This window comes from Myotis myotis, unplaced genomic scaffold (genome assembly GCF_014108235.1).
Source record: "Myotis myotis isolate mMyoMyo1 unplaced genomic scaffold, mMyoMyo1.p scaffold_m19_p_2, whole genome shotgun sequence".
Classification (NCBI taxonomy): Eukaryota; Metazoa; Chordata; class Mammalia; order Chiroptera; family Vespertilionidae; genus Myotis; species Myotis myotis.
In genome coordinates, this window is record NW_023416324.1 from 104,133,492 (window position 1) to 104,156,794 (window position 23,303).

General features: G+C 38.5%; 1 protein-coding gene across 1 annotated transcript in view; it reads right to left on the bottom strand.

Moving 5' to 3' along the window:
• SLC9A9 (solute carrier family 9 member A9) overlaps positions 1–23,303 on the bottom strand; it is a 504,811-nt gene that overhangs the window by 153,514 nt on the left and 327,994 nt on the right. Inside the window, exons 8-9 of the mRNA XM_036348490.1 lie at positions 20,765–20,878; positions 19,172–19,283 (exon numbers count right to left, since the gene is read on the bottom strand). Coding sequence (XP_036204383.1) covers positions 19,172–19,283; positions 20,765–20,878 — 226 coding nt within the window. The remainder of the gene's footprint in view (positions 1–19,171; positions 19,284–20,764; positions 20,879–23,303) is intronic.

The window sequence follows — 23,303 nt, forward strand, 5'->3', positions numbered from 1 at the left end:
CTGGCTGCCAGAGGGATGTCTGACTGCCAGCTTAAGCCCAATCCCCCAGGGAGCAGGCCTAAGCCAGCAGGTGGACATCCCCCGAGGGGTCCCAGACTGTGAGAGGGCACAACCCAGGCTGAGACCCCCCCCCCCCCGAATGCACAAATTTTTGTGCACCAGGCCTCTAGTTTTTATATAAAGTGAAATTTGTTTTTGATGCCTCGGGCAGCCAGGATGATCACTGTAAATAGGATTAGCTCCATCAGAGCTCTGAGTCAACATGTAGACATGCTTTTGACTTTGGAAGTTTATTTTTATGTATGTAAGGTAGATGTGATAATAAAGTGTGGAATAATTTTTGCCAATAGCTCATATCTTCAACATAGGGTTTTAAGAGAAAGGCTAACAGAGAACAGAAGAAAGTAACATTCTATGAGAAGTACCCAAAAGACAAGTCATGTTTTGTTTAGACCAATGGTTCTCAACTTGGGTGATTTTGTCCCTCACGGAATAATTTGGCAATGTCTGAAGACATTTACAGTGGTCTCCAACTGGGGTGTGTGTGTGGGGGGGGAGCATTATTGTTAATCTAGTGAGTAGAGGCCAGGAGTGTTGTTAGAATCCTATAATGTACAAGACAGCCCCCACAAAATTTAATTATATGACCCCAAATGTCAATAGTTGTAGGGATTGAAATAGTGTATTGCTTTTCCCAAAGGAGCAATGTTATAAATGGTGATAATGTTTCTACTCCAAAGGGCTATATTGGCAAAGATGGTTATCTGTCCACCAGAACCTATTCTTGTCATCCATAGTATTTTCTATACCTGTCTACATTGCATTTCCTAGCTGATTTCTCATCAGAAACTCTACAGGCCAGAGGGAATGGCATGAAGTACTCAAGTTACTGAAAAGCAAGGATGTGAGACCAAGACTACTGTACCCGGCAACACTATCACTCAAAATAGATGGTCAAATAAAAAGCTTCCCAGACCAAAAAAAAAAAAAAAAACTAAAGGAGTATTTCACTATCTACCCAGCATTACAAGAAATGCTAAAGGGATTTCTGTAATGAGAATGGATAAAAAAAGTTTGACCCAACTATATGCTGACTACAAAAGACCCACTTCAAAACAAAAGACACACACACAGGATGAGAGTGTGTGGGGATGGAAAAAAATTTTCCACGCAAATGGAAAAGAAAAAAAAAAGCTGGTATAGCAATACTCATATCTGACAAAATAGACTTTAAAATGAAGGCCACCGCAAGAGACAACAAAGGTCACTACATGTACTAAAGGAATAGATCCAACAAGAGAATATAACCCTAGTAAACATGTATGCACCCCATATAGGAGCACCTACACACACACACACACACACACACACACACACACACACACATATATATATATATATATATATATATATATATATATATATATAACTTCTAGAGGACTTCAATGTAGAGATAGAAAGCAATACAGTCATCTTAGGGTACTTTAACACCCCTTTGACTTCACTGGATAGATTTTCCAGACAAAAACTTACCAAGGAAACAGAGACTCTAAAGGACATACAGGATCAGATGGATTTAAGTGACATTTATAGAAAATTTTACTCCAACGCTGCAGAATATAAATGCTTCTCAAGTGTACATGGATCACTCACAAAGATAAAACACATGTTAGAACACAAAACAAGTCTCTACAAGTTCAAGAATATTGAAATCATATCAAGCATCTTCTCAGATCACAGTGACATGAAATTAGAAATCAACTACAGTAAAAACACCCCAGAACATTCAAACACATGGAGGCTAAACAGCATGCTATTAAACAATAAATGGGTTACCAAGGAGATCAAGAAAGAAATCAAAAACTTTCTGGAAACAAATGAAAATGAACACATAACAACCCCAAATTGCTAGGACACAGCAAAAGCAGCTCTGAGAAGGAAGTTCATAGCACCACAGGCATACCTCAAAAAAACAAGAAAAATCAGCAGTAAACTATCTAACCCTACAACTTAAAGAACTAGAAAGAGAACAACAAGAAAAGCCCAGAGTACATATAAGGAAGGAAATAATAAAGATTGGAGCAGAAATAAATAACATAGAGAAAAAAATATAAAAAATCAATGAAACCAAGAGCTGGTTATTTGAAAGGATGAACAAAATCGAAAAATCATTAGCCAAACTTTTCAATAAACAAAGAGAGAGGACCCAAATAAATAACATCAGAAAAGAAAGTGGAGGAGTAACCACTGACACCACAGAAATAGAAAGGATTATAAGAAAATACTATGAACAGCTATATGCCTACAAGCTGGACAATGTGGATGAAATAGACAAATTACTAGAAAAATACAAACTACCAAAACTGAATCAGGAAGAATAAAAAAACCTGAATAGGCCAATAAAAATGTGTGAAATATAAGCATTAATAAAAAAAAATAAACTCCCACCAAACAAAAGCCCAGATCCAGATGGCTTCACAGGGAAGTTTTACCAAATATTCAAAGAAGAACTAACACACTCCTCAAAATATTTAAGAAAATCCAAGAGGAAAGAACACTTCCAAACTCTTTTTATGAGGCCAGCATTATCCTAATTCCAAAACCAAATAAAGACACTACAAAGAGAAGAATTACAGGCCAATATCCCTCATGGACATAGATGCTAAAATCCTCAACAAAATATTAGCAAATCACATCCAGCAATATATTAAAAAGTTCATACACTATGATCAAGTGAGATTTATTCCAGGGATGCAAGGCTGGTACAATAGTCACAAATCAATAAAAGTCATACATCACATAAAGAAATTGAAAGATAAAAATCACATGATCATATCAATATATGCAGAAAAAGCACAAGACAAAATCTAACACCCATTTTTTTATTGTTTAAAGTATTACATATGTCTCCTTTTTCCCAGATTGACCCCCCCATTCCCACCCCCCCAGGAAAAGCCCCCACCACCTCAGTGTCTATGTTCATTGCTTATGCTAATATGAATGTATACAAATCTTTTTGTTGATCTCTTATTTCCCCACCCTCTCCTGCCTTCTCTCTGAGGTCTGTTCAATGTTTGTCTCTGGATCTATTTTCGTTCATCAGTTTATGTGGTTCATTATATCCCACATATGAGTGAGATCATGTTATATTTATCTTTCTCTGACTGGCTTATTTTGCTTACATAATGCTTTCCAGGTCCATCCATGCTGTTGCAAATGGTAAAAGTTCCTTCTTTTTTATAGCAGCATATTTCATTGTGTAGATGTACCACAGTTTTTTAAGCCACTAATCTGTTGATAGGCACTTAGGTTGTTTCCAAATCTTAGCTACTGTAAATTGTGCTGCTATGAACATAGGAGTATATACATCCTTTCTGATTGGTGTTTCTGGTTTCTTAGGATATATTCCTAGAAGTGGAATTATTGGATCAAATGGGAGTTCCACTTTTAATTTTTTGAAGAATCTCCATACTGTTTTCCACAGTGGCTGCACCAGTCTGCATTCCCACCAGCAGTGCAAGAGGGTTCCTTTTTTCTCCACATCCTCTCCAGCACTTGTTGTTTGTTGATTTGTTGATGATAGCCATTCTGACAGTTGAGATGGTACCTCATTGTTGTTTTAATTTGCATTTCTCAGATGATTAGTGACTTTGAGTATGTTTGCATATGTCTCTTCGCTTTCTGTAGGTCCTCTTTCAAAAAGTGTCTACTTAGGTCCTTTGCCAATTTTGTTAAGTTGTATGAGTTCCCTGTAAAATTTGGAGATTAGACCACTATCTGAGATGGGATTGGCAAATAATTTCTCCCATGCAGTGATCTTTCTTGTGGTTTTGTTGATGGTTTCTTTTGCTGTGCAGAAGCTTTTTATTTTGATGTAGTCTAATTTGTTTATTTTTTCTTTAGTTTCCATTGCCCTAAAAGCTGTATCGGGAAAGATATTGCTAGGACATATGTCTGATATTTTGCTGCCAATGGAGTCTTCTAAGATTTTATGGTTTCCCATCTTACATTTAAGTCCTTTAACCATTTGAGTTTATTTTTCTGTACTGTGTAAGTTGGTGATCTAATTTTATATTTTTGTATGTATTTGACCAATTTTCCCAGCAGCATTTATTGAAGAGACTGCCTTGACTCCATTGTATACTCTTGTCTCCTTTGTCAAATATTAATTGAGCAAATGGCTTCCATTGATTTCTGGCTTCTCTGTTCTGTTCCATTGGTCTATATGTCTGTTCTTGAGCCAGTACCAGTCAGTTTTGAGGATCATGGCTTGGTAATACAGCTTGATATCTGGTATTTTGATTCCTCCAACTATGTAGTTCTAGCTCAGTATTGATGTGGCTATTCAGGATCTTTTTCTATTCCAGATGAATTTTTGGAGAGTTTATTCTAGGTCTGTGAAATATGCAATGGTATTTTAATGTAGATTGCATTGAATCTATAAATTGCTTTGGGTAGTATAAACATTTTAATGATGTTGATTCTGCCAATCCATAAACACACTATCTTCTTCCATTTGTTTATGTCTTCCTCTATCTCTTTTTTCAATATCCTGTAGTTTTCCGAGTACAGGTCTTTTACCTCCTTAGTTAAGTTTATTCTTACGTGGCTTAATTTGTTTGTGGCAATAGTAAATGGGATTGTTTTTTAATTTCTTTTTCTGTGAGTTCATTATTGCTGCATAAAAAACCCATAGATTTCTGGGTGTTAATGTTGCATCCTGCTACATTGCCGAATTCATTTAAGTCTAGTAATATTTTGATGGAGTCCTTAGGGTTTTCTATGCACAATATCATGTCATCTGCAAATAATAACAGTTTTACTTCTTTGTTTCTAATTTGTATGCCTTTTATTTCTTCTTCTTATCTGGTCGCTATGGCTAGCACTTCCAGTACTATGTTGAACAGGAGTGGTGAAAGTGGACATCCCTGTCTTGTTCCTGTTCTTTGGAGAAATGTTTTTAGTTTATGCCCATCAAGTGTGATGTTGGCTGAAGGTGTGTCATATAAGGCTTTTATTATGTTTAGGTATGATCCCTCTATCCCAACTTTGCTGAGAGTTTTTATCAAGAAATGGTGTTGGATTTTGTCAAATGCTTTTTTCTGCATTGATTGATATGATTATGTGATTTTTGTCTTTCAATTTGTTTATGTGGTATATCATATTTATGGATTTGTGGATATTGTACTATCCTTTCATCCCTGGAAGAAATCCCACTTGGTCATGCTGTATGATCTTTCTAATGTAATGCTGAATCCGATTTGCTAGAATTTTGTTGGAAATTTTAGCATCTATGTTCATTAAGCATATTGGCCTGTAGTTCACTTTCTTTGTGATGTTTAGATCTGGTTTTGGGATTAGGGTAATACTGGCTTCATAGAAAGAGTTTAGAAGTGTGCCTTCCTCTTGAATATTTTTGAATAGTCTGAGGAGGATAGTTTTATTTCTTCTTTGAATGTTTGGTAGAACTCCTCTGTAAAGCTGTCCAGATGAGGGCTTTTGTTTGCCAGAAGATTTTTGATTATGCTTCAATTTCTTCTGTACTTATTGGCCTATTCAGGTATTTTATTCTTCCTGATTGAGTTTTGGAAGCTTGTATTTTTTCTAAGAATATGTCCATTTTATCTATGTTGTTGCTTGTTGGAGTAGAGTTGTTCATAGTTTTTTTTGTTGTTGTTGTTTTTTTTTTTTGTTTTTTTTTTTTTTACAATTCTTTGTAGTTCTCTGGGGTCAGTTGTTACTTTACCTCTTTCATTTTTGATTTTGTTCATTTAGGTCCTCCCCCTTTCCTTCTTGATGAGCCTGGCTAGTGGTTCATCAATCATGTTTATCCTTTCAAAGAACCAGCTCTTGGTTTTATTGATCTATTGCACTTTCTTTTTTATTTTTTTTGGTCTCTATGTCATTTATTTCCACTCTGATCTTTATTATTTCCTTCCTTCTGATTATGCTGGGCTTTTCTTGTTGCTCTCTTTATAATTCTTTAAGTTTTAGTGTCAGCTAATTTATTACCATTTTTTCTTGTTTTTCTGAGGTAGGCCTGTAGAGCTATGAACTTCCCTCTCAGGACTGCTTTAACTGTGTCACATAAATTTTGGATTGTTTTATTTTCATTGTCATTTGTTACCTGTATGCTTTTTATGTCTGCTTTGATCTCTTTGGTAATCCAATCATTTTTAACAGCATGCTATTTAGCCTCCCAGTGTTTTATTTTTTTCATTGTTTCATTGTAGTTGATTCCTAATTTTATGCCAGTGTGATCTGAGACGGTGCTTGATATGATTTCTATCTTCTTGAATTTTTAGAGACTTTGCCTGTGTCCCAATATGTGGTCTCTCTTTGAAAATGTCCTATGTGCACTTGAGAAGAATGTATATTCTGTAGCTTTGGGATGGAATGTTCTGAAGATGATAATTAATTCTATCTGATCTAGTGAGTCATTTAGGATTGATGTTTCTTTGTTGATTTTTTGCTTAGAGGATTTATCCAGTGGTGTCAATGGGGTATTAAAGTCCCCTACTATGACTGTATTGCTGTCGATCTCTCCCTTGATATCTTTTAGCAGTTTTATTATGTTTTTCGGTGCTCCTGTATAGGGTGCATATATGTTTACTAGAGTTACATCCTCTTATTGAATTGCTCCCTTTAGTATTATGAAGTAGCCTACCTTATCTCTTGTTATGGCCTTCACTTTGAGGTCTTTTTTGTCAGATATAAGTATTGCTAACCCATCTTTTATTTTCAGTTCCATTTGCCTGAAAATTTTTTCCCATCCCTTCACTATCAACCTGTGTGAGTCCTTTGTTGTGAGGTGGGTCTCTTGTAGACAGGAGATATATGGGTTACGTTTTCTTATCTATTAGCTACCCTATGTCTTTTAATTGGATCACCTAAACTATTTACTTTTAAGGTTATTATTGATAGGTTCTTGTTTGTCGCCATATTTATTCTTTATGCCTGTGTTCCTTCTTCCCTTCCTATGTCTTATTTTTATAGCAGTCCATTTAGCATTTCTTGCATTGATGGCTTGGTAGTAATAAACTCCCTTTGCCTTTTTTTTTTTTTTTTATGAAGCTTCTTATTTCACCTTCAATTTTGAATGATACCCTTGCTGGGTATAGTATTCTTGGATTCAGTACCTTGCTTTGCATCACTTTGTATAGTTCATTTCATTCCATTCTGGCCTGATGTGTTTCTGTTGAAAAATCTTTTGATAGTCTAATGGGAGATTCCCTTATAGGTAATTCCTGTCTTTCTCTAGTAGCCTTTAAGATTCTTACTTTGTCTTTGGTGTTTGCCAATTTAATTATGATGTGTTTTGTCGTTCTTTTTGGGTTCATTTTGTTTGGGACTCTGTGTGCTTCTTGAACTTGTGTGAGTTTTTCTTCCCAATATCAGGAAAATTTTCTGTCATTATTTCTTCAAACAAGTATTCTATTCCTTTCTCAGTTTCCACTCCTTCTGGCACCCCTATTATGGGGATATTGTCTCATTTCATATTTTCCTAAAGATCCCTTAGGCTCTCCTCCTGCTTTATAAGTTTTTTTTTTTTTCCAGTTACTGCTCTGTGTGTGTGGTTTTTTTCCTACCTTATCTTCTCGTGTTAATTCGGTCCTCAGGTTCTTCTAGTTGACTATTGAAACTTTCCATTGTGTTCATTTTTTGAAGATAAGTCATTATTCATTTCCTCCTGGTTCTTCTTCATTTTTGCTTGATTCTTACACATGTTGTTGAATTTGTCTTCCATCCTTTTTAGGGTCCTTATGACTATTGCTCTGAATTCTTTCTCTGACAAATTGTTTGCCTCCATTTCATTTACTTCCTTTTCTGGTGATTCCTTCTTTTTTTTCCGTATGGGGGCTGTTTCTTTGTCTCCCCATTTTTGCTACTCTCAGGGTTTCTGATTATGTGGCTCACTCTCTACCATGTTGACTGAAATTCACAAAATACAACTTGATAAGACATGACACAGAGCGAACAAAACATGAATGTATTCATGACACTGATAACCCCAATAAAGGTGACCACCAGAGAAAAAAAAATTAGAGGAGCAAAAAGAGAACAAAAATGATATTAAATAAAGGAAAAAGGTAATAGAGAAAAGAAAAAGAAGAAGAAAAACAAGCAGAAAAGAAATATACATATATGGGGAGAAAACTCCATAAAACAAATAAACCAAAAAATGCAAATAACAAACACCTAGAAAAAAAGGGGGAACTGAATCTAAAGAGGCAGAGCTTATTTCCAGAAGGTAAGGTAAAGGAATTGAATGAATGAGGGAATGGCCACGGTTTAGTATAGAGGAGTTGGAAAGAGAATGAGTGGATAAGAAGAAAAGTAAAAAACAAAAAATCAATAAAAATAAAAATATCCCCCTTTCTTTAATCTATCTATCTATATATTTATCCATCTATTTTTGGAAAAGGAGAATAGAGAGCAAATAGGCTTAATTTTGATGAGTGGAACTAATTAAGCATTTAGGAAAATAAGAGAGCAAGTGAGGAGACAAAAAAACAAATAAATAAAAAATTGACTAGTGAAGAAAGAGAAAAGAGAAGCGTCCATGGACTTTGAGCAGGGGTGAGGAAATTATGTACATGAATATGCCAACAGAATACTAGTAATGCATCAATAAAGCAGATAAAGAAGATCAATTTTATCAAGGAGTAAAGAGAAAGGAGTGAGAAAATCTAAAGCAGGAACAGGAGAAGAGAAAAAGGATGAAAAAGGGAGAAGTGAGGAAGAAAAGGTTGGTGAAAAGGTTAGCAAAAACGAAACAATGAGGTAAAGTAAAGTAATAATACAAAAATTAAAATAGAATATAGAACCCTCATCCAAAAAATAAAAGGTTAAAATAATAATAATAAAAAATAAAAATGAAATAAATAAAATAATATAAAGAAGTTTTTTTTCCTTTTTTTCTTAAGTAAAAGATAAAAAATAAAATGGTGAAGTAGTGAAGTATTCTTTTCTTCAGCTGAGTTTTAATGTCCCATGGAGGCTGGTTTAAGACCCTTCTCTACTGTTCTTCTCAGTTTCCTGTTAGGTAGTCAGCACCATGTTGAAGTTTCTAGCAATCCACCACTTTTCTGTGTCTGTCTCCACAGCCTTGGTTTCAGGCAGGCAGGAACAATTTGATTGCTTTGTTTGTCTGCCTGCTTTTAGTCATATTTACACAAGCATCTATTTCTGACACAGGCTTTAGATGGGGGGTTTTGCTATATTAGTTTCTGGGTCCAAATGGCCCCTCGACCCAGTCTCCAAGGGCTCCCTGGGGGTACTCAGAATCCTTGTTTCCCTGCAGAACTTGAGGCTGGGTGCAGCTGCACTGCTAGGAGGAGCCTGATCTTCAGGAGAAAAAATGGCTGTTTAGGGTTGGAGGGACCGAACTGTCCCAGAGGTGGCTTCCTGGTTGCCTCTTCCTGTTTTGGTCCCCAGCTTCCACAAAACCACCTTCCCCTGCACTGCAGCCTCAGTGAGTGTTTATAATTGAAAGATCCTAAGTACTGGGTTAAGTGAGTAAAAGCAAGGAAAATATAAAGACAGAGAAACTACGCCTCTGCGTAATTCTCTCACCCTGAACTGCATGGCCAGTGCAGAACTTCAGGTTGCCTTTCTGAGCACAGCCTCCCATGTCTGTGACTTCTTTCTAGACTAGTGGCCTGGTGTACAAAATCGGTGCACATTAAAAGGGAATTAATTAGAGGAAATATTTTAATATTGCTATTTGCCCTTTATAATAGAAGTGTCAGAGATGAAAGAAAATTACTAAAATGTACATGAAAATCTCCCTCCTGTCAGAGTCTGGGGCACACCATGGGACCCAGAGTCAAGTCCCCGCCCACCCACCTGTGACTTAAAATCGCGTGAGACCCAGACCCGGCCAGACTCGCCCCCATCAAGCCCTGCAGGGCAAGGGGCACAGTCTCAGGTCTCCCATCAAGCTCCACCGGGTGGGGGACATGGCCTCAGGTCCTCTGGTGCAGCCTCTGGTCCCCTGGCCATGTTTCCAGGGCGGGGGGCATGACCTCAGGTCCCCAGACCGGCCTCAGGTCCTCCTGCCCCGGCGCGAGGGCACAAGGGCTCCAGGGCGCGAAAGCGTGATGACCATTTTCATATTAGCCCCTTATTATATAGGATTCCCTGACAGCCAGCAGCCTTGTGGACTGCCTTCCACAATTGAGTGTTTCACGTGTCCCCAAGGGACACAGACTTGGTGCAGCACAGTTTCCTTTTGACCCTCTAGTCTCCACAGTTGGGCGTCTCTCCCTCCAGCCCACATCCCCTATCCTACTGTTCTCCAAGTATGTTCTGTCCTTTCTGGCCATGGATTGTCTCAACAGCTATGTTTAATTTACCAATTCTGGATGGATGTTATTTGATTAAGTTGTTTCTTCTATCTTCTCTGTGAGAAGGTGCAGGACCCATCCGCCTATTTGGCCACCATTTTGTCTCCCCCCAGACAAATATTTTAGGAGCCTGTGGCCAGGGAGGCTGGAGTTTCAGTGTTCGTGGGTTTGCAGCCCAGGCAGCAGGTCAATGGCCAGTGTGGCTATAGGGTCCCAGGTGGTGTCTGAGGGCTCCCCAGATAGAGGTGAGGCTGGGTTCCCAGTCATAGTATCTCTCCCCTTCAAGATAGTGTTCCCTCTGCTGCAGAGCCAGCCTCCCCGGAAGTGATTGCAGTGGAAGCAGAGGCTGCCTGGCTAGGGGAATGTGGTCTACCAGCTTCTAAAAGTTCTGTGGAATATAACTGTCACACACACACACACACACACACACACACACAGTCCACACATCCACCCACTCTCCTACTGCTCCCTCACTTACTCACACCCTTCCCTCATTACCATCCTGCTGGTAGCCATCTTGGATTCCCAATACCCATTTTTGATAAAAACTCTCAGGAAGGTAGAAATAGAGGGATAATACCTCAACATAATAAAAGCCCTATATGACACACCTACAACCAACATCATACTCAATGGTCAAAAACTAAAACCATTTCCCCTAAGAACAGGAATGAGACAGGGATGCCCACTTTTACCACTCATGTTCAACATAGTATTAGAAATGGTAGCCATAGCAATCAGACAAGAAGAAGAAATAAAAGGCATCCAAATTAGAAAATAAGTAAAATTGTTATTATTTGCAGATGTCATGATATTGTACATAGAAAACCCCAAAGATTCCAACAAAAACTACTAGACTTAATAAATGAATTCAGCAATGTAGCAGGATACAACATTTACACCCAGAAATCTATGGCTTTTTTATACAGCAATCAATGAACTCCCAGAAAGAGAAACAACAACAACAAAAAAAATCCCATTTACCATTGAACCAAAAAAATTAAGATACCTAGGAATAAACTTAAGTAAGGAGGTAAAAGACCTGTACTCTGAAAACTATAAGACATCCAAAAAAGAGATGGAGGAATACATAAACAAATGGAAGAATATACCGTGTTCATAGATTGGTAGAATCAACATCATTAAAATGTCCATAGTACCCAAAGAAATCTATAGATTCAATGCATTCCCCATTAAGATACCAATGGCATATTTCACAGACCTAGAACAAACTCTCCAAAAATTCATCTGGAATAAAAGAAGACCCTGAATAGCTGCAGCAATCCTGAGAAGTAAGAACAAAGTTGGAGGGATCATAATACCAGATATCTAGCTGTATTATAAAGGTATATTACTTAAAATGCCTGGTACAAGCACAAGAACAGATATATAGACCAATGGAACAGAACAGATAACCCATAAATTTACCCAAACCATTTTGCTCAATTAATTTTTGACAAAGGAGGCAAGAGAACACAATGGAGTCAAAACAGTCTATTCAATAAATGGTGTTGGGAAAATTGGACAGATACATGCAAAAAAATGAAACTAGACCAGTGGTCGGCAAACTCATTAGTCAACAGAGCCAAATATCAACAGCACAATGATTGAAATTTCTTTTGAGAGCTAAATTTTTTAAACTTAAACTATATAGGTAGGTACATTGTTATTAACTTAACTAGGGTACGCCTAAGGCTTAGGAAGAGCCACACTCAAGGGGCCAAAGAGCCGCATGTGGCTCGCGAGCCGCAGTTTGCCGACCATGGAACTAGACCATCAACTTACACCATACACAAAACTAAACTAAAAATGGATAAAGGACTTACATGTAAAATGGGAAACCATAAAAATCTTAGAGGAATCCACAGGCAGCAAAATATCAGACATATGTCATAGCAGTATCTTTACTGATACAGCTCCCAAGGCAATGGAAACTAAGGAGAAATTAAACAAATGGGACTACATCAAGATAAAAAGCTTCTGTGCAACAAAAGAAACCATCAACAAAAGAACAAGAAAGTCCACTGCATGGGAGAACATATTTGCCAATGTTATCTCAGACAAGGGTGTAATCTCCAAAATTTATAGGGAACTCATACAACTTAACAAAAGGAAGATAAACAATCCAATCAAAAAATGGGCAAAAGACTTAAATAGACAATTTTTGAAAGAGGACCTACAGCAGGCCAAGAGACATATGAAAACATTTCAAATTCACAAATCATCCAAGAGATGCAAATCAAAATGACAATGAGGTACCATCTCACACCTGTCAGAATAGCTGTCATCAACAAATTATCAAACGAACAGTGCTGGCGAGAAAAAGGAATCCTCTTGCACTGCTGGTGGGCATGCAGACTGGTGCCACCACTGTGGAAAACAGTATGGAGTTTCCTCAAAAAACTAAAAAAGTAGCTTCCATTTCATCCAGTAATCCCCACTTCTAGGACTATATCCTAAGAAACTAGAAACACCAATCAGAAAGGATATATGCACCCCTATGCTCAAAGCAACACATTTTATAATAGCTAAGATTTAGAAGCAGCCTAAGTGCCCATCAGCAGATGAGTGGATTAAAAAACTGTGGTACATCTATACAATGGAATACTACACTGCTGTAAAAGAGAAGAAACTCTTACTATTTTCAACAGCATGGATGGACCTGGAGAGCATTATGCTAAGTTTAATAAGCCAGTTGGAGAAAGATATATATCACATGATCTCACTCATTTGTGGAATATAATGAACAACATAAACTGATGAACCAAATAGAGGCAGAGGAAAAAAAATATTTTAGAAAATAATAAAAGTAATCATGTTATTTGCAGATTTTTAATATTTCCTACAACTTTTGTGATATGATATTATGTTATTACAGTTTTAGTGATATTATTATATTTAAAATCATTTTTTCTTAAAATATTAATTTTATTGCATGTAATATTATTATATTTAAAATTATTTTTTCTTGAAATATTAATGTTTATTGCATGCAACATTATTATGTTTAAAACTAGAGGCCTGGTGGATGAAATTCATGCACTCAGGGAGCAGGGGAGTTCCCCAGCCTGGCCTGTGCCCTCTCACAGTGCAGGAGCCCCATGATTGATCACACCAAAGAGGTAGGCCCCGCTCACCCATCTGGGGCTCCTTGGTGGATTGTCCCAAAGAGGTAGACCGGGGGGGTGGGGGGGGTCCTGCCTCCGCTCGCTGCAGAGCCACAGGAACCGCAGGCCTCACCGCACAGAGCCATGGGCCCCACCTACCCACCACGCACGCAGGGTCAAGCCCACCTGTGTTTGCCTGCTGCACACACAGCCTCCTGGTGATCGCTCATTCAGGCATGAGGGCGTCATGTCGTGAAGGCGTGACGACCACTTAGGCTTTTATTAATAGGATTGTTTTTCTTGAAAAGCAAAACAAAAAACCTCTTAAGACAAAGGACCCAGTATATGCTCTCTCTCCAGAACCTGCCCATGACTTCATTCTTTAGGCTTGTATCTTTATTTTCTTTCTGTTAGGGTCCCCATAAGACTTGCGACTAGGGGAGCATTGGGTTACAGCAGCTCATCCTGGGCTAACCCTCTTCAAGCCCCTTTTTTGCTTCTGTAACCTGATTCCTGAGTTCACACAGCCCAGCTGGCTCACTTCTTCTGCCTCTGTGACTTTCTTTCTAAAGGACCAAGGCAGCTCTTTGAGCATTCTGCTCCAGTCTTCACTTTAAGAGTACTTTTACTTTGCATGCTAAATAAACTTCCCCTTGCGCTAGAGTTCTTGGCTCTGAATTCTTTCTTTGCTGAAATCAAGAACCAAGAGCCAACATCGCTGGTGACACTCCTAGTTTAGAGACCACTTTAGGACCCTTGGCTTAGGGAATGATGATGCTACAAAACGGAAGGAGCCTGGTGATATCTGAAGCAGCCTCTGGAGGAGAGGCATTTTTCCACCCCCATGTTAACATCCACCCTGGCCTGAGAGCATGCACTCCTGTGACAGTAAATTTACATAGACAGAAGAATGACAGTCACTGGACTCTGGGTGAGTGGCTGCAGAGGCAGGCCTGGCAAGGAATGCTGACAGAAATATTGGTGTCTTCCAGGCTGTCTCTTTCTGGAAGTACGGAACAAGGGAAGAGGAGAGTAAAGAAAAAGTCCTGTTGCTTGATGGCTCAGAATCTCAGATAACTCTTGTATATACATTAATGAAAATCTTTTTCCTAATTTGAAGTTAGATTTAGTCTGATTCTTGATTCAAATCACCTACTGTTAAAGTTCCTGAGTTTTAAATGAGACCTCAGGTTCTTAACTGGAAAACAAACACATCCCCGCAATACAAAGCAAGAAAAGCTTTGAAAAGAATCCTCAGATCCTAATGCAATGTTTGAGGAAGTGTTAACAATGTTTACTATTATTGTCAGCACTCAGGGAAGTGAGTACAGGAAAAACATTTCCTTCCATTTAAAAAACAAAAGGTTTTATTTGTTGATCTCTGTTCTTAAAATTATTGTTGCTTGAGCAGCATTTTAATGAAATGTGCAATTTTAGTCAGATAGACAATGTTGTAGTTTGTTCACTCATTTGCCTATTTGTCCACCAGTTATTTGTGGAAGGCTAGTCCTGTTCCATCAGTCAGGCAAGCTTCAGTTCCAGAATTGGAAGCTCTCAGACCAGGCTTGCCTGGTTCCACAGGTGAGAGCTAAGCGACAATAATTTGAAGACAGAGATCAACAAATAAAACCCTTTTTTTTTTTTTTTTTAATTATAGTGTGCTGGGTGCTGAGGTAAAGAGGGAACCAAACAAATAAGCACCGGCCTCATGAAGCTCCCAGTCTAAAGGGGCACGCAGGCAGGCAAACCAAAAATCACAGTGGAATGTGATGGGTACTAGGAGAGGAGAAACAATGGGCCTATAAAAACAGATGAGTGGGACACACCCACACTTGAAGACTTACCAAGGCTTCCTACAGGGAGTGATGTCTAAGCCAAATCTAAAGATTAAAAAAGTGAAGACAGGAGGTATGGAAAGGATTCTGGGAAGCAGGAGAATCTGGGCGAATAGGGTAAGAACTCAGCATGCTCAAGGAATGGGAAGAAATGCAGTGATTGGCTAAATAGGTCTGTGCTGATCGTATGGCAAATGAAAGAGTAAGAAGCAAGATTGGAATCCAGGAGTGTCTAAGGAAAACAGGAAGAGGTGGGAGGAATAAGCTGAAGAGACAGCTCAGAACAGAGATTAAGAACTGCCATTATATTCTGGGATGTCCTTCTCACATGCTTACATGCACAAGTAGGAGCTCCCACATAATGGCAAAGCTGCTGTTCTGAGGACCACACTTTTGGTCATCAAGGATTAAGAGAGCACATGGAAGTATCCTTTTTCTGGTGGCTGGTGATTGCTGTGACACAGTCCTGATGACCTAATGGACTTCCATTAGCTTGGGAAGTCACAGACATGGAGTCCTGTTCCCAGGCACTGCAGCAGCAGTGATACTGGCTCTTCACCTTCACAAATTCCATGCATGTTTTCTTCCTGATGAACTGATGCATGAGCTGGGGAAAGCCACTTATGAGTCAAAGTCTCAAGATGACTGTGATCATTGCCTGATGGCTCACCAGAAACACACTGAGAAAGATAGTCTCCTATACACTGATGGTGGTTCTGAAGTTATCCTTCTGTAGAACACTGATGTCCCCAAACTTGGATAATAATGGCAATCTTTCACCATTGAAAGGAAATTGAAATGCTAATGGAAAACTTTTCTTGCTGGGTGGAGGGGGGCAAAGAAGAGAAATGGGGGGCATATGTAATAGTGTCAACAATAAAAAATAAGAAAAAAAGAGAAAACTTTCCTTAATTTACAGATTTTCTTCCATGCCTTTCTCTTAATCTGTTGCTGCTGGCATCTATTTGAATGCCAACATATTCTGGGGAGAACCGAATAGGCAACAAACAAATTTAGGAGCAAAGCCTGGTGACCTGGTGCTGTGTGAGCTCATGGATAAGATTTTATACTACATTTGCACACTGTGGTCACACTGTCCTTGCTAAAACTCTTCCTAGTTTATATGATAGGATACATCAGGGTTTCAGTATCTTTTCAAAGTGCCGCAGAAATGGACACATCAGAGGGGCATATTCTCTGAAATATGCCAGGCTCCTTCAACCTGCCCAGGTGCTTCTGTGCCTCCTTCTAGTTCAAAATGAAGAAGCTTGAGTGTAAGTCTCAAGATCATCTCTAGTTTGTCCTGAGATTGTCAGCAAGATGCCCAATCTCCTCTCTCTCTTTCTGGGAAAGAGATCAATATGCCTAGGCTACTTTGTCCTGCCTCTGAGTCTCAAAACATTACTCAGGAGAGGTCTTAGAAAAGTCTAGAGTGAGTTTCAAGCTGAGCATCTATGATTCCAAATAACATTGCAATCTTTTCATTTTAAAACTAAAAAGACAAATTTTAGTGTGATTTTCAACATATGAGGGAATATCAATATGAACATGTAATAACAGTATGAAGTAACCCAATCTCTTTGTTGTTCAGATTCATTTCAGTGTGAAAAGTGTTCAAAACAAAAAATGCAGTCAAATTTGTAAATAGAAGCTCATTTTGGCCCATGATGACACTGACCCTTGAGGTTAAACTGCTAAACTGCTAACAGTAAGTGACTGGATGATCCTCAGATGACATGGATAGTAAATGAGGAAGACAACGGGTGTCTTTCTCTGGGCATTATAGTTATATGTATGTAGATGTCTTGAAATATTTGTATGATGGTATTTTTAAAGACATAAGTATCTTATTGGCATTCCCTGAATTAAACCAACAATGACTACCCCATTAGAGGGTGAAGATGCTTTAGAACAGGGCTAGATAGTAAATATTTTAGGTTTTGTGGACCATATGGTTTCTGTTGCAATAGCTCAACACTGACCTTTAGTGAAAAAGCAGTCATAGACCATATGTTTTTGTTTTCTTTTAAAGTATCTAGCTGTGTTCCAGCTTTACTTACAAAATTGGCATGGGCTAGATATGGTTCAAAGTCCATAGTTTGCTGACTTTCTACTTTAGAATATCATAAAGATACCACCAAATTAGGGCTTCTTCATTCTCCCAGTTCTGCACACCATATTCTTGGCCCTCAGTTTTAGTGCAGCTCGAGTTTTATAGCTCAGCAAATGTAGTTGCCAAACCTTGGAGAAACCATCAAGCCAGGTGGCCATTTGGGTAGATACTTCATATGCCAATATAGCTATCTAAAACACTACACCTTCTTCAAAGCATTTGTAAAATAAAGCATTGTTTAAATGTAATATCCAAGTTTTAAAAACAAACCAGTGTTCTTCAGAGTACATCTACTGATGTTATGATGGGAAAGAAGAGAGAGTGCTTTCCTACTCCTAGAAATACTTTGCAAAAATGAAGCCCATCAGTTATGCACAAGTGATCAAATTTGCCTTTTGCTTTCCCTTAAAATGTCAACTCATGACCAGTTTCTTATTGTTCTAACTCAAAGGTGGCCTGTTAGGCCAGCTCACCCTCTTTGTGACTCTCTCTCCACTCTCACATATCTGGTGATGCAGAAAGCTCTGTCAGAGGCCTGCAGAGGGAGGTTTTAAACTCTGAACCTCCATTTGCCTGCCCTTAATTAAACAACTCCTTCTCAGCCTGGGAGTTGCCACCCTTTACTGTGCAGAACAGGATAGAATGAAACTGAAGGTGAAACAAGTCCTTTATTTCTAGTACATTTAAAAATGTAGATTTTGGAACACTATGGTGGGTTTAAAGTGGAGTCTCATAGACTTGAGCTCAAGAATGCTTTTGTCCTTGGCCCAGTTACTTAAGGTCTTTGAGGTCCTGAATTTCAGCTTCTACTTTGAAGAAAATAAAATTAATATCTACCTCTTAGGATTGATCTATAGTGAGTAGCAAATAGTAGATTTTTAATAAATGATAGCTTCTGAAATATTTTCCATATCTTCCTGTATACCTGGAAATTTTTTTGTTTGGTCTATTCTGAAGAAGCGTTTTGTTGTCAGTTTTACTCTCTTATATCATCCAGTAAACCGTGAGTGAAATGTAAGTGTATACACACCTAGAAAGCATGTAAAGGGAAAGGTCTCCAAACAGGAAAGACTAATGGTAGGAAAACTGATTGAACAGAAAGAAACCACAATCCCCAGAGTAGTTCAGGGTCATCAAATTCATTTGGTCTATTTTCTTTTGGAAAAGGGAGCCTCCAGGTTTGGTTTAAGCAAGGAGCACATAAGCTTCTTGAGAGCAGAGAGCTTGACAGACTCACATACAGTCCCTGGAATTGCTCTTAGCACTTGGTGCCAATTAGTAGTTGTTTTTTCAACTAATAAAGGGGCATGGTTTTTCTCAACTAATAACTTAGATATGATTTGCTTTTGTATTAACTATGATAAGTTCCTGGAGCTCAGCATAAGGAAGGAACAGGGATTCTAAGGAGAAGGAGATTTAACATTGGACAAGGATGTTATAATTTACAGAATACTTACCTTCAAGTATACAATTTCTGAAATGATCATGACAATTCCCCAATATGAAAATACCGATTCTAGGCCAGTTTCTGGCAGATGCTGTATGTACATTGAGGCCATTCCACCAAGATTTCCTTAAATTTCATTTGTTTTCTGGAAAGAGAAACCCCACTGTTGCTCATAATTTATGGAGTGTCAGCATGATGCTGGGTATGCTGGGGTAAGTAGGAGTTATGCTTCCCCAGAATGTCACTACGTGTCCCTGTGGTTTTCCACATAGTGACATGGGAGAGAACAGTAGCACTGACGCTGCATGTAGTTCACATACCTGAAAACATCATCATATGCTGGAAGTTCCAGGGGACCTTCTGCTTCCGACCCAGGTTCAGGAAGAAGGAGAGGGGATATATGTTGCAGGCTCTGGCAACAAGAATTGCTAGCTGGGAAACATTGAGGAAAGCATTACTTAGTAAGGGCACTAGTCCTTGAGCTTTAAATATTATTTCCTTCAGTTTCTCTATACTATGACCCAGAAAACAGGGATAAACATGTCAACACATGTATGTCCAACTTCCTTCCAAAATTCATCTTTCAATGCCAATTCCTTTTTAGAAATAATATATATTTATATTTGAATACATTTGGTTTACAATAGCCAATTCAATTTCAATCTCTGTAAATTTTCTCATCATATTTATTGTTGCTGGAGACTGACTTTATGCTCAATTTTGCTGCAAAGGAAGGCAGCAAGTGTTCAGGGTTGTGGCATGCTTCCTGAGCAGTGTTTCAGAAAGGATAAATGTGCTTTGGCTCCTGATTACCATCTCACTGTTCATCAATTATAGGCCCTGTATCTAGCAAGCTTCACTCTTTATTTTTTTCTTTTAGTGGATTTAATTTTGAGAGAAATTGCCTATATAAACATATGATACAACTAATGCTTTAAGAAGCATTTTACTAAATCCAAACTGTACACATTAAAATCTGTGAAAATATTGGTGGTAGTCATTTCTCCCCTCTGTCATCTTGGACCACTTCCCTGATAGTCTACCTAGTCTAGTTTACCCTCAAATGAGATGGAGCTGTTGGGAAGAGGAGCTTCCTTCTAAGACCCAGGTTTTGGATGAAATCTGAGGGTTTAGCTGAGTGCTCTGTGAAGAGAGAACAGGAGACAGGTGCTTGGCTAGAACAGGGCTTTGAAAAAGGAGTTGACTCTCCTGGCCATAAGGTCATCTCCTGGAATCTGAGTGGGTATGTCCATTTTCCCAGTGGAAAGAATGATGACAGCCACTGACTGTCCTTGGGGACATCCCAGTGCCTCAGTATCCTTTTGTTCAGATACCCATTCCCATTGGGAGTGCCTACACACCAGGCCTAGCACTACAAAAGTCCTCTGCATTAAAAGTGAGGTTTATATTTTTTCTATTATTTTGTTTATAGGAAAGGTTTTCTTATTAAAATAATCTTACATGTGCCCAATTATTAAGATATTGAAACATATCCATCATGCTAATTTCATTTGCTCTTTACTTTGCATATCCTATTTCAAAGTCCTTACAACAAAGATTTTACCATCTTGTAATGAAAATATTTCTAAAGCTTAATAATCTTCTGATCATACTAATTCAGGTTAAATATATTTCTCTGTAAAGAATGGCTTGAAATTTTAATATAAATGATTCATAATTTTAAACATATTTTGAATATTCAAAAAGTCACTCTCCTTTAGTTCCCCCCTCCCAGTATTTCCCAAAGTTCTTATGTTTAACCATAAGAATTTAACTAGAAATTACATATATACCTAAAATTTGAGCCCTGTGGTAAGCCTGAGGAAATTACTTTAACAATTTAACAGAATAATTGGTAAAAGTAAGTAGTTTGTTCTCTTTCGTCAGCCCCTATTCTGTATTTCAAAGGATACAAAGGTTCCAAGTATAAAAAGGGCATTAAAGATATGATTCTGGTATGTGAACAATGCCAGATCCATGTAGCAGAAGATGACATTCTCAGCCAAGAAGTTCATAAATTCAAACAACTGAAAACAAAGCAGAAACCAAAATCATTAATGATGACTCAGGTTTTAATTCACTTAATTACCTGTATAATGTGTTTGGTGACTGGATGGCTCTCCTTATCTAGGAAGGCTTTCCCTTTGTCCTGTGCTTATCTTCTGGAAGGGCACAGGGATGCTGCCTGTGTTGTCAGGTGAGCTGACTCTCCTGTGGTTCTCTACACAGTGACAGGTGCTACAACCCTGTCCATATCCCACCTTCCTATCCAGCTGCAAAGCTGCCCAAGATTCCCCTGGGCCAACTTAACCAGTGTGTATCCTCCATGGCACACTTCCTACTGGGATGACAGAATATTCCATCACAGAAATGGAAACTATGTGATTTGCTTAAGGTGTACTGTAGTAAACAATGCAAAGATAGTTTAGAATTTTTCTGCAGATCACCCAGTAGGTGCACTTGAATTCCCAGAACTTGAAAAAAGCTTCAGCTAATTTATTCTCCTCAGGCAGGCAGGAAGGAAGAACTTGGAAAACTTAGAAAATAGGAATAAGGATGAATGTTGATAATACTTCAATATTATAATGATCAGTATGTTTTATTTTTTTTTAATATATTTTATTGATTTTTTACAGAGAGGAAGGGAGAGAGATAGAGAGTTAGAAACATCGATGAGAGAGAAACATCGATCAGCTGCCTCCTGCACACCTCCCACTGGGGATGTGTCCGCAACCCAGGTACATGCCCCTGACCGGAATCGAACCTGGGACCTTTCAGTCCGCAGGCCGACGCTCTATCCACTGAGCCAAACCGGTTCCGGCGGTAATGATCAGTATGTTTTAAATGAGACTCATTAAATTGATTGATATAGTTCTAGCCATTAAATATCTACAATTTCTAGTTTGTAAAGAGAAGATGATTAATCCCAGGGATCAGTTTATACATCAAGAACACAATAGGCATATCACATTCAGTCAGAGGAATGGGGTACTAACACCCATGCTGATGAAAGCTCTCCAGAATTATTCTTAGACGATTAACTAAACACTTTAAGTTGAACATGAAAAATATTATCCATGTTCTAGATTAGAAGTAAAAAGGGAATAATGTGTCCAAGGCTATAACAAAGGCCAATTTGGAAGAGACTTTAGTATATATTACAGACTTTTCATTTGGAAGTTCCTAAAACTTCATTTTAGACCTAAAGGTTTCTGGAAGTATTTCTCTTGGCTTTTAAATAGCTCATTTTTTTTCATGTAATGTGTTAACAGCCCTACAAATAATGCCCAATACCTGTTTATTGACAAAAACAAAACAAAGAAACAAAAAAACCACACACAGAATCTTGTCAGAAATATTATTTAAACCAGTAATAGAAAGAATGGATTAAAAAGATGCAGCTCCTCTGGTGCAAGATGGTCTCCCTGCAGTGGCAGCAATCATTATCCGTTACCCCTGGTGCGTTTCACAACCCAGGACAGCTCATCTCAGCAAACACTGCCATCCAGATAACCACAGGAAACTGGAAAATGTGGTGGAAATATGGGGATAGGGGACACTTCTACCTCATTAAATCTTTACTTTTTCAAAAAGTGAGATTTGGCTGTTTTAATTGGCTTGGGTTGCCATAACAAAATAATATCGACAAATGGCTTAACCAACACAAACTTACTTTTCACAGCTCTGGAGGTTGGGAAATCCAAGATCAAGGTGCTGGATGATTTGATTCTAGTGAGGGCCCTCTTTCTGGTGTGCAAACAGCAGCTGCTTGCTGTGTCCTTGTTTGGCAGGGAGAGCTCCCCTCTCTCAAGGCTCTTCTCTCAAGGGCATTAATCTAATTCACGAGGGCTCTCATGACCTAATCACTTCTCCATAGCCCCACCTCCAAGTACCATCACATTGGAGATGAGGGCATCAACATCTGAATTGGTGGGGATTGTGCACATGCATTCAGTTCATTTCAGCTACCTAGTTTTAACATTAATAAACATGTCAAGGTTAAATTCATAAGGCCTCTTCCCCTGTGTATTTTACTCTAGATGGGTCCATTGAACCTCTTCTTGGTGATCACACTCTGATTTCCCTTTGGGGTTCATCTTCTCCCCCACTCTAGATTGATGCCTGAATAGCTCAGATATGTAATATGTGATGTGGAACTAAACTACTTCAATCAAAGCATTTCTCCAGCCAACATGTTTGCTTCTAAATGGGTGTGATCCATTTAGAGTCCTGAGGCCTTCACGGAGAATGTTGGGACATAGACCCTACCTTTTCACTGTGTGGGAATTCAGCAGGATGTAGGCCAGGGAGCCGCTGCTAGCCATATTGTGAATTTAGGGAACAGCCACCTGATGACACTACTTAATCTTCAACTGTATTCAACCTCTCTCAAAACAAAATCTACCCTTGGATTTTTAAAAGATACAAAGAAATCACTTTTTATTTGAGGTG